Source organism: Nematostella vectensis, chromosome 1, assembly GCF_932526225.1.
Source record: "Nematostella vectensis chromosome 1, jaNemVect1.1, whole genome shotgun sequence".
Classification (NCBI taxonomy): domain Eukaryota; kingdom Metazoa; phylum Cnidaria; class Anthozoa; order Actiniaria; family Edwardsiidae; genus Nematostella; species Nematostella vectensis.
In genome coordinates this window covers 15,357,056-15,376,043 of record NC_064034.1, presented here as the reverse complement: position 1 = coordinate 15,376,043, position 18,988 = coordinate 15,357,056, and the positions used below count along the sequence as shown (strand labels likewise).

Genomic DNA, 18,988 nt, shown 5'->3' with positions numbered 1-18,988 from the left:
AAACAACGCAGCAGTGATAAAAGAATGGAAGCACAATAGCGTCGAGCAGACTAGCGATGGAAGCCTCACGAGGGGACCTTACTTGCTTTCCTAGCATGTCAGTCAGTCCGGATATGTTAGCAGCAATGCGGTCTATATGGTACATCTTGTCATCGAGATTTTTTACCTTTAAAAATGTTTATATTTTCTAAATGCCAATAGTTTTAACTTCTGGTCGCACGAGCATATGTTAAAAACAATTTCTTGCACTTCTTCCTAGCCAATCATATCCTAGCCAATCGTATCCTAGCCAATCATATCCTAACCAATCATATCCTAGCCAATCATATCCTAGCCAATCGTATCCTAACCAATCATATCCTAGCCAATCATATCCTAGCCAATCGTATCCATGCGCACGGCAGTATCAAAACCATTAGCAGCGATGGCGTCGTGTCTGCCGCTCATTTTTGCCACTGTTGTCTTCGCTTATTTTTTTATTTTTTTATTGTCTTCCTCCCGCAAGGTAATCAGATACCTTTCCCATACACGCTAGTCTTAATGATGAAAATGAAGATTAATAAGAACTTACTTTTACTTCCAAAAGTCGTCTATGCATTTTTGCATCGCATTATCAGTTATCGTTATGGGCGATTTTAATGAATTCATTGAGCATTCCATAAAAAAAAATGTTTGAAAAATAATAATAAATGTTTTGGAATCGTTTTGTTAATGCTTTTGACATCAATTTCAAATGGATTTGCGTGAAAAAAATGTTTCTGCAATGCATTCGCTGGTAATTCAACTCGTTATTCGTTACTTATCGTAAAGAGATGGGCCATTAAGGCAACCTGAATGTGAATCGATAACTCGAATTTCTAAGGAAACTCTAACATTAGAGATACAAGGATTGCAGTGTATAAATAATAATTCAATTACGTCGTGTATTTGGACCTCAACCCCGAAAATGGTTACTAGATATGATATACCGCACGCTTGTTTTAGCGCTAAGCTTCAATATCATAATCCCCATATATTAATCACTGTAATAATTGTTATCGTAATATTGTCACTTTGATTGCTTATGTTGGCACCTAGCTTCCAAAATGTGCCCAGCTCGCTCCGCAAATGCAAAAAAAATGTTAGAATAACCCAACGCAGGCTTTTAGAATCCACAAGTTGTTCTCTTTTTTATCATTGATGAACAAAAAACATGTAAAGATTATTTTGTTGAACATTGGCGGCGAAACCGGCAACCCCCCCCCCCCCCCCCCCCCCACACACACACACACACCAACAATTGTCTTGGTAGGAATGTATATATATATTTCGTAATTTCACATTTGAAATAAGGACGAGTAATTAAGGACATGGACTTTCGTAACTAGGAAGATTCAATTGCTGCTTCACTCTGGAAATTCGTGTCCATCATCACGTGTCTCGCATTCTTATCGGCCTACTATTCGGTTATGGTAGCTCGAGTCGTACTAATGTGTATGTGCCACTGTAATTTGTTTCAGCATGCACCCTTGCATCTAAACCTTCTTTTTGTATTTGGCAGTAAAGATATTTCTATTAAAGCAACAGCTGGTTTTATCCACGTAGAATATGCCATCACGTGTGAGACCTACACATACTCCATTTGAAGCCCATTTGTTGGGTTATGCCATACATGCGAGACCTACACATGCTCTTACGCATTTATACGGTCGTTACGGTCCCGCCCAGCCGTGCGCACCATCTTTGATATAAATAGTGATAAGAGTTCTATCCACACAGGGTATGCCATCACGTGTGAGACCTACGTATGCTCTAACTCATCTCACGGACCCGTCCAGCCGTGCCCTGCCCCTAATATCACCGAATGCGCACAAATGGACAGGTGTTCGAGAATGCTGGCCTCGGTTTCCATAAACGAAGGAGGCATGCAAATAACTGTGCACCAAGACATACGCCAGTGCGCCGCGTCCTACCATTGCATTCCGCAGGTTTTAAGGATGATGTGTGATCAGATGGCTGCGCAGAACAGCACTACTGTCCTTTTGTGTGCGAAACAATGCTGTGAAGGAGACCGATGTAACAACGAGGCGTTTATACCCAAAAAGCCGGCTCCCCCCCGAACCAACAAGTAAAGTATTTGCGATGAATTCCCTTTTACAATGAGTATTGGTCTTTACCATTTCGTCCGCAAGTTCATAACTCTAGTCAAATGGATACGCAATAAGCTTATCTGAAGTCTTTACAATGTCGAAATTTAAGACAAATAATGTGGTTTGAAGAGAGGTCTTTCCTGTGAACTTGTTAAACATCTGTCCGATTCCTCACCCAGCCAGTACTCATCTTTATTTCCTTTCACCCCTTTTAAATGTCTTTCCAAAGTCAGAAACTCCTATCAGTTTATAAGACCTCTCCCTAGCTAGCCTGCTAACGGGTCTTCATTGGCAACCCACTGGAGAGGCGGTGAGCAGGCTACTCCCAGCCTATCTCCGTCACTATTCTTGCTACTTTAATGGACCTTCTCCCACCTTACCCCGTCACAAACTCTTGTCATTTTAAAGGAGCTCTCCCCAGCTTACCCCGTTACAAGCTGCTATCAGACCACTCGTTACCCTACTCCTACTCGCCTTTTCATTATTCTCGATGTATTCCAGAAGCCCCTTTGCAGTGTTACATCTGTGGCAATCTACCCAACAATGAAAAGCTGCGACAAAGCAAAACCCACGGTATACTAGTGTTTGTCTCTACATTTTTTTCATCTTATTGTCCGTCTTTTTATCAGTCTGCTGTCTCAAATGTCTGTCTGGGTGTCAGTGTATCTGTGGTTCTGATCACGCTCCAGTTCAAATGTTTAAGCAACATATGATTTATAATATCATCCAGTGACCTGCCCTGTTAGCCACAATGATACATAATATGATCAAGTGATCCGCCCTGTGAGCCACAATGATACATAATATGATCAAGTGATCCGCCCTGTGAGCCACAGTGATTCATACTATGATCCAGTGATCCACACTAAAGCCACAATGATTCATACTATGATCCAGTGATCCGCCCTGTGAGCCACATTGATACATAATATGATCAAGTGATCCGCCCTGTGAGCCACAGTGATTCATACTATGATCCAGTGATCTGCCCTGTGAGCCACAGTGATTCATACTATGATCCAGTGATCCACAATTATTCATACTATGATCCAGTGATCCACACTAAAGCCACAATGATTCATACTATGATCCAGTGATCCATATAAAGCCACAGTGATTCATACTATGATCCAGTGATCCACACTAAAGCCACAGTGATTCATAATATGATCCAGTGATCCACACTTAAGCCACAGCGATTCATACTATGATCCAGTGATCCACACTTAAGCCACAGTGATTCATACTATGATCCAGTGATCCACAGTGATTCATACTATGATCCAGTGATCCACACTTAAGCCACAGTGATCCATACTATGATCCAGTGATCTGCCCTGTGAGCCACAATGATTCATACTATGATTCAGTGATATGCAGTGAATCCTGTGATCTAGCATATGATCCACAGTGGCTCATAGTATGATCTGGAGATCCATCATATCATCCAAACCACTGTTTTTATAGACTTGCTGTTCTGCATAAACCCACCTTTTTTCAGCACAAATTTGTAATAGGTTTGTTTTTCTACAGGTGTGAAGGTGGGAACCGAAATGGACTTTGTTGAGGACAAACTCTCCAGTGAATTTGTATTTAATAACCCTAATATCAAGGGCACCTGTGGGTGCGGCGAAAGCTTCAACATTTGACAAATACTGTTTTTATGTTTCATACAATATTTATTTTCTAATCTGATTTATATGATTAGAGAGTTAACTGCCACAAATAATTCTAAGAGCTTCAAGAAAAAGATAGGTAGATACCAACATAGTAGCTATATCAACACAGATTGTATACTGCCTTTCAACACTCTCCCCATCAGACCCAATCACCTAATTTATGCCTGTTATTATTTTATTTTACTAAAAATGTTGTAAAAAGGTTTGATCATTCAATGTAAAAAAAATATCACAACTACATTATCTCCATAAGTGATCTGAACAAAAAAAAGAAAACTTGATCACCAATTTGTCCAGCTTTTATTTCAAATAACCTAATATAAAGTAATAAATATAAACAGTACCAGTGTTTCTTACATAAATATTAGTGAATGTACAAAAATAAACAATTAAAAAATATTGTAAACTCACAAGGAATAAAAAATGAGTTCAGGAGTTTCAAGATTAACTTTTATAAGTTCAGGACATGGAATAATTAGACAATCATGTAACAATCTGAGCCCATAACAGGGGCAGATCCAGGAGCTACAACAAGGGGGTGTCAAAGCAATGGTTTCAGTAAAGGGGGAGGGATTTGTTGTTCTTGCATGGGTTTCCTTATGTTTCTTGTTAATTTTAAGCCAAACATCTGGAAATAGGGGGTCTGGGATCTGCTAGGCCCACCCCTAGATCTGCCCATGCATAAGACCAAAATTCCCTGGTTCCCTACTCAAACCTCTATTTTTCATGCATATTAAGTTGCAGTTGAAAAATATGCTATTATTATAGTAAACAAAACTAGATGCAACCTGAAACCAAAAGGCATGATTCATTCATGTTTTTTATATTCCTTGATTATCCATATTTGCCATGTTTTTTAATAGGAAATGCTCTTGCTTTTGTCAACAGATAATATCTAGTTTTTGTCAACATCTAATATAAGATTTAATAGAAATATTGTATAAAAGACAACAGTAAATCGATTGCTAGGTTTCCTTATGGACTTTTGCAATTTGTTACACAGTGTAAAAATCTGAATTATGAAACTGGGAAATATGAGCTGCAAGCTTACACGTTACATGAAACAGGTTTGTGTTTCCATTTACTTTTGTAGAATTTAACCAGATCAAAAGTCTAGAATAATTTAAGGTTTTAGTTATTTTTTAAAAATCATTACAACTTCTGAATATATTACCTAAATGATATTGTTGAGGGCTAAAACAAAAGCACACATAATATAACTAACAGACATCACCACAGCAGAGCCACATGGTTTACCATCATCCTCTCCATCCCTGTTAGGGGTGTGTGTACCGAGCTCCTTACGGGGACCTTCCTTTTGCCCCACCATGGTAAAACTACTCTCACTATAAAGGGTAGACTTCCAGTTGTCATCACAAGAAGAGATTTTACTCTTGAGTAGCCATGATGCCTCTATTTGCTCTGTTTTATTGGATCCACAAATATGACACTGCCCAACCCATCCTGTAACAGAAGCACCACCACGCCATACTACAAAAAACGCAAAAGTGCTGTTTACATTGCCATTTGTTCCAATCCCAAAGACTTGCGAGTGGGTGCTTCCAGCAGCATTCTTTTCAAGTTCCACCGCTGTGCGGTACTCACCAACGATAATCCCCTCGTAGTCTTGTTTAAGGATCATCTGAGACCCCACATCATTGTACCAGGTTCCGTGTAGACTGCAAGGGCTTCTAGGGGTGAACTTTAAGGTCTTGAAATCTGTGGATATTGTTGGCAATGATGTAGGGTCTATGCCCTGCTTCCTTGGACCTAGCACCTGTTCATAACGAGTAAAAACATCTCTGCCAATCATGGTGGATTTCCACTTGTCGACACATGTGTCAACTTGAGAGCGAAGCAGCCATGATGTTAGGATCTTCTCATGGCCATCACTACATTTGATGCACTGTGCTGTCCACACTGTAGTCGATGAGCCATTTTTCCAAACAACAGCAAATGCAAATGTTGAACCAGGGCTATCAAGTGGTGCGGCACCTGCAACAATCAAAACTACACATCAATTCTTCAATTTATTTATTGCAATTTCGTTTATACCAGTTAATGACAACAGGTAATTTCATGCTACCATTAAATATTTTACAACATGTGCTCGACATAAAAATACTACTTTTAGCACATGTTTATTAATGTATATTTTTGTGATTTTACAAAGCAAAACATATTTTAAACATTAAACAATCTCTACCGTGATCCCTGGTCATAGTCATTTGTGATGCAATAAGAAGAAAGTAGACTAGAGCAGCTGTTCTGCAAAGCAAACCGTCACACTTGTGAAAAAAATCTTTTTTGAAAAGCCAGGTTGTTTGTTTTATTTTGATGCATATACTTAAGCTTATTGGTTTGGTGTTATTGTTTTTTTACCTAAAATGATAGAATGATCGCCGCCCGAGGAGCCACGCTGACGCTCCACCGCTGTTCGATACTCTCCGACCAATTTCCCATCATTCGAGTGCTTTAGTAAGATCTCTGAGCCTAACTGATTGTACCAAAAGCCATCCAATCTCTTGCAGTCTTCGCTAAATACGAAAGGGAGAAACGCCAGAAGAACTGCTACAACGAAGGGTTTAAAGTTCGACATGGCGGCTTGAAAGTACTTCAACTGACCGGCTAAATGAGCCCAAGTGAAAAAACACACAGCCTACCCGCCAATAGGAATGCGTGAGAAACAAAAACTACTTGTAGCGTAAAGTGACAAAACTGTTCGTTATTTTTATATTTTATCAAAGAGAGTGTATTATAACGACCTCTAAAAAGGCGAAGATAAGAAGTGAGAGATGTTGCACCCAGGCTTAGAGGTCATTATGAATGTTATGCTGGCAATCGAGAAATTGTGTGCGTGCCAAAAACTAGTTTAATCAGGGAAGTGCGCACTTCCCTGGTTTAATCAACATAACCTTTAAAGAAACGGATTAAATAAGAGTTAATATACCCCAGAAAAACAAGAAAAATTCAGCTTCCATCACACACTCCTTACCTAATCCTTGCCTGCTTGTCACTCTCGTCACGCAAGCCTTCCTCGGAAACCGAAAATCGGAAATCGGAAACCGCTTTTCTTTCCCATAGATTTTTCCCAAGTCGAGAGGCAAACATAACGAATACTTGCTCCTGTGTGCATATATTGGAATTCGTGGCAGAGATAAAGCGGCGCAAGGCCACTCAAATACAAGCAAGTGTAGAAGCCCCAATGCTGCGCATAGGGCTAACCCCCCCCCCCCCCCCCCCATCCCAAAACGCACCCTGTCCCCCTCCTCCCCAAAACAACGCAGCAGTGATAAAAGAATGGAAGCACAATAGCGTCGAGCAGACTAGCGATGGAAGCCTCACGAGGGGACCTTACTTGCTTTACTAGCATGTCAGTCAGTCCGGATATGTTAGCAGCAATGCGGTCTATATGGTGCATCTTCTCATCGAGATTTTTTACCTTTAAAAATGTTTATATTTTCTAAATGCCAATAGTTTTAACCTCTGGTCGCACGAGCATATGTTAAAAACAATTTCTTGCACTTCTTCCTAATCATATCCTAACCAATCATATCCTAGCCAATCATATCCTAGCCAATCGTATCCTAGCCAATCATATCCTAGCCAATCATATCCTAGCCAATCGTATCCTAGCCAATCATATCCTAACCAATCATATCCTAGCCAATCATATCCTAGCCAATCGTATCCTAGCCAATCATATCCTAACCAATCATATCCTAGCCAATCATATCTTAGCCAATCGTATCCTAGCCAATCATATCCTAGCCAATCATATCCTAGCCAATCGTATCCTAGCCAATCATATCCTAGCCAATCATATCCTAGCCAATCATATCCTAGCCAATCGTATCCATGCGCACGGCAGTATCAAAACCATTAGCAGCGATGGCGTCGTGTCTGCCGCTCATTTTTGCCACTGTTGTCTTCGCTTATTTTTTTATTTTTTTATTGTCTTCCTCCCGCAAGGTAATCAGATACCTTTCCCATACACGCTAGTCATAATGATGAAAATGAAGATTAATAAGAACTTACTTTTACTTCCAAAAGTCGTCTGTGCATCTTTGCATCGCATTATCAGTTATCGTTATGGGCGATTTTAATGAATTCATTGAGCATTCTATAAAAAAACAATGTTTGAAAAATAATAATAAATGTTTTGGTATCGTTTTGTTGATGCTTTTGACATCAATTTCAAATGGATTTGCGTGAAAAAAATGTTTCTGCAATGCATTCGCTGGTAATTCAACTCGTTATTCGTTACTTATCGTAAAGAGATGGGCCATTAAGGCAACCTGAATGTGAATCGATAACTCGAATTTCTAAGGAAACTCTAACATTAGAGATACAAGGATTGCAGTGTATAAATAATAATTCTATTACGTCGTGTATTTGAACCTCAACCCCGAAAATGGTTACTAGATATGATATACCGCACGCTTGTTTTAGCGCTAAGCTTCAATATCGTAATCCCCATATATTAATCACTGTAATAATTGTTATCGTAATATTGTCACTTTGATTGCTTATGTTGGCACCTAGCTTCCAAAATGTGCCCAGCTCGCTCCGCAAATGCAAAAAAATGTTAGAATAACCCAACGCAGGCTTTTAGAATCCACAAGTTGTTCTCTTTTTTATCATTGATGAACAAAAAACATGTAAAGATTATTTTGTTGAACATTGGCGGCGAAACCGGCAACCCCCCCCCCCCCACACACACACACACACACACACACACCAACAATTGTCTTGGTGGGAATGTATATATATATATATATATATATATATATATATTGCCGGTTTCGCCGCCAATGTTCAACAAAATAATCTTTACATCTTTATATATATATATATATATATATATATATATACATATATATATATATATATATATATTTCGTAATTTCACATTTGAAATAAAGACGAGTAATTAAGGACGTGGACTTTCGTAACTAGGAAGATTCAATTGCTGTTTCACTCTGGAAATTCGTGTCCATCATCACGTTTCTCGCATTCTTATCGGCCTACTATTCGGTTATGGTAGCTCGAGTCGTACTAATGTGTATGTGCCACTGTAATTTGTTTCAGCATGCACCCTTGCATCTAAACCTTCTTTTTGTATTTGGCAGTTAACATATTTCTATTAAAGCAATAGCTGGTTTTATCCACGTAGAATATGCCATCACGTGTGAGACCTACACATACTCCATTTATATCCCATTTGTTGGGGTATGCCATACATGCGAGACCTACACATGCTCTTACGCATCTATACGGTCGTTACGGTCCCGCCCAGCCGTGCGCACCATCTTTGATATAAATAGTGATAAGAGTTCTATCCACACAGGGTATGCCATCACGTGTGAGACCTACGTATGCTCTAACTCATCTCACGGACCCGTCCAGCCGTGCCCTGCCCCTAATATCACCGAATGCGCACACATGGACAGGTATTCGAGAATGCTGGCCTCGGTTTCCATAAACGAAGGAGGCATGCAAATAACTGTGCACCAAGACATACGCCAGTGCGCCGCGTCCTACCATTGCACTCCGCAGGTTTTAAGGATGATGTGTGATCAGATGGCTGCGCAGAACGGCACTAATGTCCTTTTGTGTGCGAAACAATGCTGTGAAGGAGACCGATGTAACAACGAGGCGTTTATACCCAAAAAGCCGGCTCCCCCCGGACCAACAAGTAAAGTATTTGCGATGAATTACCTTTTACAATGAGTATTGGTCTTAACCAATTCGTCCGCAAGTTCATAACTCTAGTCAAATGGATACGCAATAAGCTTATCTGAAGTCTTTACAAAGTCGAAATTTAAGACAAATAATGTGGTTTGAAGAGAGGTCTTTCCTGTGAACTTGTTAAACATCTGTCCGATTCCTCACCCAGCCAGTACTCATCTTTATTTCCTTTCACCCCTTTTAAATGTCTTTCCAAAGTCAGAAACTCCTATCAGCTTATAAGACCTCTCCCTAGCTAGCCTGCTAACGGGTCTTCATTGGCAACCCACTGGAGAGGCGGTGAGCAGGCTACTCCCAGCCTATCTCCGTCACTATTCTTGTTACTTTATAGGACCTTCTCCCACCTTACCCCGTCACAAACTCTTGTCATTTTAAAGGAGCTCTCCCCAGCTTATCCCCGTCACAAGCTGCTATCAGACCACTCGTTACCCTACTCCTACTCGCCTTTTCATTATTCTCGATGTATTCCAGAAGCCCCTTTGCAGTGTTACATCTGTGGCAATCTACCCAACAATGAAAAGCTGCGACAAAGCAAAACCCACGGTATACTAGTGTTTGTCTCTACATTTTTTTCATCTTATTGTCCGTCTTTTTATCAGTCTGCTGTCTCAAATGTCTGTCTGGGTGTCAGTGTATCTTTGGTTCGTTTTTTGATCACGCTCCAGTTCAAATGTTTAAGCAACAAACGACGCTACATCTTATTTTAGGTCTGTCCGTCTTTCGGTCCGTCACCATGGCTACAACAGGACCGTTGTGTTACGGTCAAGGCAATTGGCCGAAATTCCTCTAGCGGAATGCAGATGTCAATTGAAGTTCGTGGCTGCAGCACGAGCAATTTTTGTGAGAACACGTGCAAAGAAATGAACAACACGGGTGAGGTGACGAGCTGCGTTCTGTTTCTGTTTTATATGCATACTTGTCGTTGCTTTCTTACTCCACTAATGTATTCGTCTAACACGCCATGTTTCACCTACCCTATCACCCTATGCGTTTTTCCCTCTCTCCCCTTCCAACTGACCTCATTTCCTCTGCGTCACTCCAAGACGACGACTACCAGCCCCCACTTGCTCCCCTATCCCAAAATTCCTCTGTTCACAACCACATCTGCTCTGCCAGATGTTATCCCAATACCACTGCGCCAAACCAACCCCCAACCCTCTGCTCCTGTCCTCAGTCGACTGAATTCCCACCACTCCTGTGTTAGTCCGGCCCAATCCACACTGTCCTTTAATGAACGAATTAAAGATGCTTACTTAGTGTTTAAAAATCATTGCGAGGGATACGCGAGTGGAGAAGGAAGGCAACGCGGTTCCTTTTCTCCGCCTGTGTTTCAGACGGGAAAATATTCTCCGATCTTCGGCATGCAAAGCCGAAAAATTTGAATGAAAGAGAAAAAAGACGACCAAACTCTTTCACGAGTTAACACGAGCTTCGTAAAGTATTGGAAATGAGCGTCAAAAGTGTTGGCACTTTGCTCTGCCTTCAGGCGATAGCCTCAGGGGCGTAGCCAGAGGGGTGGCCAAGGGCCCCCACTCTTCCAGCAGCCAAAAATACAGTAAATGTATTTGACATTATCTAAAATACAGGAGAAAATGCTTTGAAAGTCCCTTTTGGGCCCCTCCTGCTTTATGTCTGTTTGTGCGTAACCCAGAATTTAAGAGCGACACGGTCACTATCTTGAGGTGCTGGAGGAAAAAAAAAGCTTACAATGCTACTAACAAGAAATTTTCACAAACAAGTAGGCACTATAGCTCAAACTTTTTAATTTATTTAAGATCTATTTCATCTGTCTGATCTATCTGTTTCTCGCTATGAAAAAAAAATGTGACGGACATTAATGTCCGTCACTTACGACTTATTCCCTTACTTATTCCCTTATTTTAGCGTCAAAAGTTGCGTTAGGTTATCATGTTCAGGCATGACCAAACATTATTCATACCCATAGTTTATCTGTTTTTGCATCCTTGTAAACTGCTCCCTGACCCTTCCATATTTGGAGCAACTGACAGAGGGCTCTGATGAGTACAACGTCAGACTCCACTATAATCTTCTTATCTCATTCCTTTCTCATTGTACACAGCGCTCTGATGCTCCATCACTTGGATGAGGTGCACAAATCTTGTCTAAATTTGTCTTTTGTGCATAGTTCTTACACACCGCAACCTAATATTCCATTAGATGAGATTCACGATCGGACATTAATCTTGTCTACTTGTCCTGTCTATCACTTCGTGCAACTCTTACCTTGACCTTCCATCAGCTGAATGGATCTACAGTTATATACATCAATCTCGTTTTCTTGTCTTGTCTTTCACATTGTGCACCACTTCTCTTGACCTTCCATCAGCTGAATGGATCTACAGTTATATACATCAATCTCGTTTTCTTGTCTTGTCTTTCACATTGTGCACCACTTCTCTTGACCTTCCATCAGATTGGATACATCTGCAGTCACACATAAATCTCGTCTGCATGTATCTCGTTATAAATCACCCCTGACTTTCAGCTGGATAGATCTATAATCACACATCAATCTCGTCTACCTGTCTCTCTATCTCACATCCCTCCTTGTATACTGCGCCCTGATTCTCCATCAGTTTTTCGCTACCCCAGCACCGCAATTTATACAAAGAGAAAAGAATCACTTGCGCTAACATTTGAAAAATCAATGGGAACCCAATCGCGAAACCAGCAGCTCTTGCTGGCCTTTCGGTGAAATCTGTAGATTTGTAAACGTACGGTTGTCCGTTAGCGTTTGTTCCATCGCTGGCCCAGTAAAGAACGAGGAAAATGAGATAGATAATGAAGTAAACGAACGGGTAGATGATCTGAAGTAACCTGACGGGGAGGCTACTGAGGCACAGGTCAATCACGACAAACAGCGCGTTCAGAAGATGAGTGCTAATGTCAAGACCATCTGGGGTATACCCTTGATAGGAGGGGTAGGAAATCATCCAGTACACTAAACACACTGCCACCGCGCTGTTCGCCGCCACAATGTGCAATAACCACAATGGATAATGATACCAATTCATAGGCTCCGATACTTTTACATGCAAGGGGCTGACGTGGCTTCCGAGACGCTCACGTGACTGATCACATGATGGGTCTCGCGGGTCACCTGGTCGTGAACGGGACCGGGGTTTCAAAGCATCATGGTCTTGGACATCGTATTCGCCGACAAACCATTCCCCGCGATAGTAAACAGCGGTAAGCGCGGTGGAGCATGCGAAGTAGAGGGTAAGTATGAGATAGCTCCAGTTTGTCAGGTAGATAAACCATTTCTCCTGTCCATTGGAGGGGTGCTGGGTGCCAGCGATGAGCCACGCGAAACAGTAAATGGCGAAGACCAGCCGGTAGATAAGAACGCCCAGCACAGGGAACCACTATGGACAAACCACACAGAATCAGACAGAAGTATACGGAAAATTTTCAGTTTAATTTTTGGTAAGGCTAATTGCAGACAGACGGAAACATGAACAGACGGTGCGAACAGACGGGCGGCATATTGGTGGGCGGTATGCGGACAGAAAAGACGGTGTGTATAAGAGAGACGTGTGTAGACAAATAAACGAGACGGACGAATAAGAAAATAGCCAAATCGATAAAGGCCTTAAAAGACCTCTCGCGGGTAATTGTTTAAAAAAAAAATCGTTTAAATTGAAACCCACTTAGTAGCCCCTTCAAAACATGCGATCGATCTGATCTTTGGCGAGCATAATCACCAATGCTTCTAGTTTGCAAATTCTGAAATAAAAATTAGATATTAATAATTGGAGAGGCGTGACGCACGTGCAAATGAAATCGCAGTTTTGGGGGCTTGGTACAAAATCTCAAAATCTGTATGTAGCTCCAAACCACTCCATTTTGCGTATATTAGGTCAGTCCAACTTGATGTCTTATATGACAAGCGGACAACCGTATCGATTCCTTGGAAGTATCGAAGAAAATCGAGTGTTAATTTGTAACTAACAAATAACTTCAATATTTAAAAGGAATCGATGAGGTTGTCCGCTTGTCATGATAATATAATAAAGAATCAACTCTACATTCTGTGCAGGTTTTATCTAACAGTCCTGAGATCTTGAAATGTCGTATTTACCCGGTATCAGGTACTTCTAGAGCCTTCATATTAATTAAATGGACTCAAATTCTGAAAAAATTACCCCCCCCCCCCCCCCGCCTTCCCTTCATCTATCACTACAGTTTATGCTCCGTTTATGTTATGAAAACCAGGGTTTGTGTTATGGTAACAATCTACAGGCCCGTACCAAGAGTGGGTGCCTTCGCACCCCCCCCCCCCCCCCCCCCCTCACAACGGCCGAAAGTCCACTTTTGGTTCTCAATAGACGTGCTATTTGTAGACAAAACTAAAAATCATAAGCTAGATAACTCTGGTATTTAGCCAAATCCGACAATAAACGTCCCGCGGAGATACTGCAAAGGCATAAAAAAATCCCTTTTTCTTCTTTCGGAGGTGGTTGGATTTTTATCAGAGAACTCCCCCCCCCCCCCCGGAAAAATTAGGTCCACTTTTTCTGATTTCTCTCGAAAAATCCTGGGTACGGGCCTAATCTCAGTAAATTTTGACTAGCAAGTTCTTGTGGCAACTTCACTGTCGTCGATATAGGAATCCCAACTTAATGTGTTCCCCTCCACACTTAATCATATGTATAGGTAATGCGGGGGTGTAGCCAATGGTATGAATATTTTTCTTCGTAAAATAATATATTTTGTCCCCTTCACTACATTTTATGCTCCGTTTATGTTATGAAAACCAAGGTTCATAGCGTTATCATGATTTTATCAACCACGTTGAGTCTAATGAGCGATATATTTTGACCTCGTGGTTTTATGAAATCACGTTTGTAAAAAAAAGAAGCTAATTTTCACAGGCTATCTATGCTTTCTAGATATAAATATTTTTCCAATATTTTTTTTCCTTATTAAAGTATTTTGAATTAAGATTTATTCGACATCCAGCCTTGCTTGATCATTTAGATTTTAATGGACCATTTATTAGGTTAAAGAAAATTTTGTAAAATAAACATTGTATGTATAGTGATGCTAGTAGCAATACATTTATCTGATAAAACTCCCAAGTCCAAAAAAATTGCACTGGGATGAATTTTGTCGTGCTCGGTGATAACCCGGTGTGAGGACTGGCTTCTTAGGGCATATTATCAATGACATAAATATACATTTGCTTTCTATCGAAATCGGGAAATTGTGAATTATAACACACAAGTTTCAAGTAGAACAACAAAAGGATTTCTTACACTAAAAGCCCCTTGCGTGCAGTGGAAAGGAATCTACGAAACACGGTACTATTGGTTGTTGAATATCAAGAATATATTTCGATTCATAACTAAGACTATAGAGTTCCGCTTTCGATCTCTATGAAGTGAAATTACAATCCTGCAAAGCATCTGAGTAAATATTGCGTGCGAATGATGCGATAAAACATTGTCACCGATTTCAAACGCTATGCAAGCGATCAACACGAAATCTCGGCAAAATGCGGCAGGATTCGAGAGGTTGGATGAAATCACTTCGATCATCGACTCCTTGAAATGGTTAACCGATAACATATGAGTGTTATTTAGTCAGAAAGCACAGTAAAGTAAACCAAGAGATAGTTCTACTTACAGGAGACTCGGTAAAATCCGCGGAGTTGTGGTATAACAATCTACAATTCTTCAACTGAAATTCATTAAGGAGCGATTTCAGCGCCATGTTTTCTCGCCAAGAGGAAATGAGATCGAGCTAGCCAAGAGGTATGCGGTGTCTAACGCGACCATGCGTGCACTAAAACGGCGCGATGGTTTTCGAATCGAGATTAGGAGTACAATGGCAGCTAGTATTTGCGTAACAATATCTGCCGCTATCGAGGACTATAAATATAGCATCTTAATTTACATATCTATTGTCGGGGCAACTTTCAAACTAACACAATAACTTCTCATTCACAAGTCATGTTATATACAAAAAATAATCGGAAAACACATAAAATCATACTAACAATGCAATATTTGACAAAAATGAAGTATTTATTCGTTTTGGGCCATTGTGTAGAATTCAAAAGTAATATGCTGGTACCATAAAGCCAGCATGTCGATTCTGTAATTACTGTAAACCTGACCACTTTGGCAAATGAATTATATGCGGCCACCCTCACAGAACGTTTTAAGTTATATGGCAAAGGTTGTGAAAATAAATAATGGTACCAGTGATAGTATGGTTTGAAGGTGGTTATTCTTGTTTCAGTGATTGCAGCTTACACGGGAGGGGAGGGGAGGGGAGGGGAGGGGAGGGGAGGGGAGGGGAGGGGAGGGGAGGGGAGGGGAGGGGAGGGGAGGGGAGGGGAGGGGAGGGGAGGGGAGGGGAGGGGAGGGGAGGGGAGGGGAGGGGAGGGGAGGGGAGGGGAGGGGACCAACAAATCTATCTGACAGAGAACGGAGAGAAAGGTGCGCATTTTTACTCGGTGACATGGTCTCATTTTTTACTCGGACACATGGTCTCATTTTTACTAGGATACATGGATATGGTATAGATTCTGTTATTATGAGTAATACATTCCTTTAGCTTTAAAATCTGCCAGCAAATCACAACGCTTTAAAACAATACGATTATACACATCCCATGTAAAGCAATCACTTAAATGCATACTACGCATTGGTCTTTCCGCACGATCTCTCGGACAAATAGCAACGCAGCTTGTACACACCAAAGAACACGGAATGCACGATAGGTAACAAGACAAGCAAAGCCCCGAGGAGAATCCCCACAGCCATACCAGGGCTGTCCTTATAGTCCACGATACTGTAGATATACGGCTTGTTGTTAGCATTAGTGCCTCCTGCAGCCCAATACACCACGGTGAATATCATGTAACACAGGCCGAACACGAGTGGGTAGATACAGTGCAGAAGGCGAATGGGTAACTTGCTCAGCACAAGCTCCAAGATCATGAAGACGGTGTTCAGCGCATGCGTACTGACATCAAGTCCGTCGATTGGTCCAACCATCCAGCCCCAGTATATTATGGAAATTAGCACGGCAGTGTCGGCAGCAATGTTGAACAAAATCCACATAAGCGAGTGGTGGTATCTCATTAGATCAGAGAAGTTGAAGTCCGATTGGTCCTCGTTCTTCTGGATTTGATCTTTTTTCGCATCCATTTCCACGTCTTTCTCGTTTTTGCTAACTTTGTTCTTTTTCTCACGTATATGGAACCACAGAGTTACCGCCGATGCGTAGATGAAGTACACGGTTTCTAGGAGGTAACCCCAGTTGGTCAAGTAAATGAACCACTTGGTTTTGCCGTTGGCCTCGTGGAATCCGCTGTAAATAAGCCAGCCGGTGTTATAGGCTGCTACAAGGAAACGAAAGACCAGCATGACGGGCCATGGAAACCACTGTGAAACGAAAAGAATATTTATTAGCACAGGTTTATCTATATATGGGCTGTTGTTACTTTACAACATTTATTTCCTTGACATTGACATACACAGCTCGAATCAGAGGCGTCTGCATGAAATTGCTCAATAGGGCGGAAGGGGAATAAACATTAAGGCTGAAAGTGCTCCAAAGGTAGATTTAATAACGTGGGCATGATCTAAAAAATCCCTCTAATCCAAGCCCCCACTCTCTCCTGAACACGCCACAGGAAGCCAGAAATCGAAAAAAGCCTTTTTCCCAAATCACCAAAAGGCTCTAGAAGGACACTGTGCCACTGTGTATTTTGACAAAATGATAACAAGATTATAGACACCAAAATACATGCGTGTATTTCCAGGCCAACGAGTTCTCACAAAATGTAAATAGAGTCACGCCCTCTCGTGTTACACAATAGGTGGTCATAACTTACCGGCGATTCCGCGCAACAGCATGCCTCCTCGTCGCACGGCTTTATCTTAGAGAGTTTGAATTCTTCCAAGCACATATCAACCTCCACAGTTTGTGTCCTGATCAGTAAGAAATTGTACAAATTCTCTCCCCCGGCTACCGCTCCCTGGTACTAAGCACTTTGAGAACAACCTTTTTGGTGTATCCGTAGTATCCGTATATTCTAGTCGTTACACCGTTTAACACACAGTTATAACACTCAGTTAATTGTCATAAGGTATTCCTAGCATTCGTGAACCCTTTATCGTGATTGCATACTATTTGAATGCTTTTGTTCAAGATGTCAAACGATTGACGCTTGACCACACTGTATGACTAAGGCTGCGCAGATTAGCATACGTTCTCGATCATCCATACCTAATCACTCACACCTTCATGTCCTCGCGAGGTTCGAGCAATGTAAGGGGTAGCGAAGGGTACCTCGAAATTTCAAAAAAGTTCGCAAAGTCTCGGAATCTCGGCGTTTTTTACGCAAGTCTCGATCTTTCAAAATTTTATTGGTCTCGGGGTCTCGTTTTCTTTCTACCGCGGCCTCGGAGTCCCAGATTTTTAAACGCGATCTGCGCATGCTCGGGACTAGCCTGATATGTAAGCCAATCAGACTCACGACATAGAATGAAATATGTGACGTTCCGTTTGTGTTGTGATTCTCTAAGGTGGCCGAGCCGATTTCTCTAACAAGAACGATTCCATCATCGAGTCTCGTCTTTGCAGTTTTAACAAATGGCAGCTCGGGCTCGGTTTTTAATAGACGTGAAAAGCTCGGGCGGCTCGGATTCCAAAATTTGACAAAAGTCTCGGCATCGGATTATGAAACGCAGGTCTCAGATTTACCCATCGCTACTCCTAATGTAGCCTCTTCTCGCGGGCGTCTCTCAGCGTGTTTTGGGGTTTCTTTTGGCGAACCCAAATAATCGCTCATCCAGGGAGCGCCAGACAGTACATTGGGCAGGATACTAAAGGCTTTTCCTTTATTGCAGTAAAAAGTGACACGATAGTAGGAAATTAGTTTCTATGCATGTATTTTCTTTTTTGGTATTCACTTTAGCATTGGTGGGTCGTAATATCTAAAAGACGGATGTTCGACAGAAAATACAATCTGAATTTGTTATTGTTTTAGAGCAATATCGTGCGCAGTTTGATATTCTTTGGTTATCGTACAATAAGACAAGGGTCTTTAGCTTTTGACATTCTTGGGCTATAGCATTACAAGACAAGGGTCTATTTTGCTTTTAATATTCTTTTAGCCTGTTAGCCGGCTGTCATTCGGGGATATTCGGAAATGTTTTGTTTTCGAATATTTGGAATTCATTGGATCGCCGCACCCTCGCCCCAGCGCACCTCGGCCTTCGAACGCGAATAAGCCCGAATGAGGGCCGGCTAATATTCTTTGGTCATCGTATAACAAGACAAGGGTCTATAGCTTTTGATAGTCTTTGGTCATCGTATAACAAGGGTCTATAGCTTTTGTAAGTCTCTGGTCATTGTGTAACAAGACAAGGGTATATAGCTTTTGATAAC

The 18,988-nt window shown here is 41.3% G+C and overlaps 3 protein-coding genes across 6 annotated transcripts; all 3 read right to left on the bottom strand.

The window, feature by feature from the left end:
- Positions 1–4,091: 4,091 nt before the first annotated feature.
- Positions 4,092–6,473, bottom strand: LOC125561840. 2 transcript variants are annotated; one of them, XM_048726406.1, is made up of 3 exons: positions 6,191–6,472; positions 5,414–5,803; positions 4,092–5,299 (listed from the first exon to the last, which is right to left on the bottom strand). In XM_048726406.1, the coding sequence occupies exons 1-3, from the start codon at positions 6,405–6,407 to the stop codon at positions 4,983–4,985; spliced, it is 924 nt and encodes a 307-aa protein (XP_048582363.1). In that variant the 5' UTR covers positions 6,408–6,472; the 3' UTR covers positions 4,092–4,982. The 2 variants fall into 2 exon arrangements, with proteins under 2 accessions (XP_048582363.1, XP_048582361.1); XM_048726404.1 differs by having other exon boundaries at positions 4,092–5,803; positions 6,191–6,473.
- A 4,834-nt stretch (positions 6,474–11,307) lies between these two features.
- Positions 11,308–15,433, bottom strand: LOC5506329. Of its 2 annotated transcripts, XR_004294354.2 has the most exons (3): positions 15,209–15,433; positions 11,984–12,945; positions 11,308–11,896 (listed from the first exon to the last, which is right to left on the bottom strand). XR_004294354.2 is itself a non-coding variant. In XM_032374690.2 (2 exons), exons 1-2 carry the CDS (start codon positions 15,293–15,295, stop codon positions 12,082–12,084), a joined length of 951 nt encoding a protein of 316 aa, XP_032230581.1. In that variant the 5' UTR covers positions 15,296–15,432; the 3' UTR covers positions 11,308–12,081. The 2 variants fall into 2 exon arrangements, 1 of the variants encoding a protein (XP_032230581.1); XM_032374690.2 differs by having other exon boundaries at positions 11,308–12,945; positions 15,209–15,432.
- Positions 15,434–16,033: 600 nt separating this feature from the next.
- LOC5506322 (protein rolling stone) lies at positions 16,034–18,921 on the bottom strand. Of its 2 annotated transcripts, none has more exons than XM_032374713.2 (2): positions 17,430–18,921; positions 16,034–16,977 (listed from the first exon to the last, which is right to left on the bottom strand). In XM_032374713.2, exons 1-2 carry the CDS (start codon positions 17,502–17,504, stop codon positions 16,228–16,230), a joined length of 825 nt encoding a protein of 274 aa, XP_032230604.1. In that variant the 5' UTR covers positions 17,505–18,921; the 3' UTR covers positions 16,034–16,227. The 2 variants fall into 2 exon arrangements, with proteins under 2 accessions (XP_032230604.1, XP_032230605.1); XM_032374714.2 differs by lacking the exon at positions 17,430–18,921 and adding an exon at positions 17,070–17,375.
- Positions 18,922–18,988: the final 67 nt, after the last annotated feature.

Coding starts and splice junctions, on each gene's coding strand:
- LOC5506329 (XM_032374690.2), bottom strand. CDS start 15,295: ATGGCGCTGAAATCGCTCCTTAATGAATTTCAGTTGAAGAATTGTAGA. Junction 12,946..15,208: donor CGGATTTTACCGAGTCTCCT/GTAAGTAGAACT, acceptor GTTTGTCCATAG/TGGTTCCCTGTGCTGGGCGT.
- LOC125561840 (XM_048726404.1), bottom strand. CDS start 6,407: ATGTCGAACTTTAAACCCTTCGTTGTAGCAGTTCTTCTGGCGTTTCTC. Junction 5,804..6,190: donor CGATCATTCTATCATTTTAG/GTAAAAAAACAA, acceptor TGATTGTTGCAG/GTGCCGCACCACTTGATAGC.
- LOC5506322 (XM_032374713.2), bottom strand. CDS start 17,504: ATGTGCTTGGAAGAATTCAAACTCTCTAAGATAAAGCCGTGCGACGAG. Junction 16,978..17,429: donor GCTGTTGCGCGGAATCGCCG/GTAAGTTATGAC, acceptor TTCGTTTCACAG/TGGTTTCCATGGCCCGTCAT.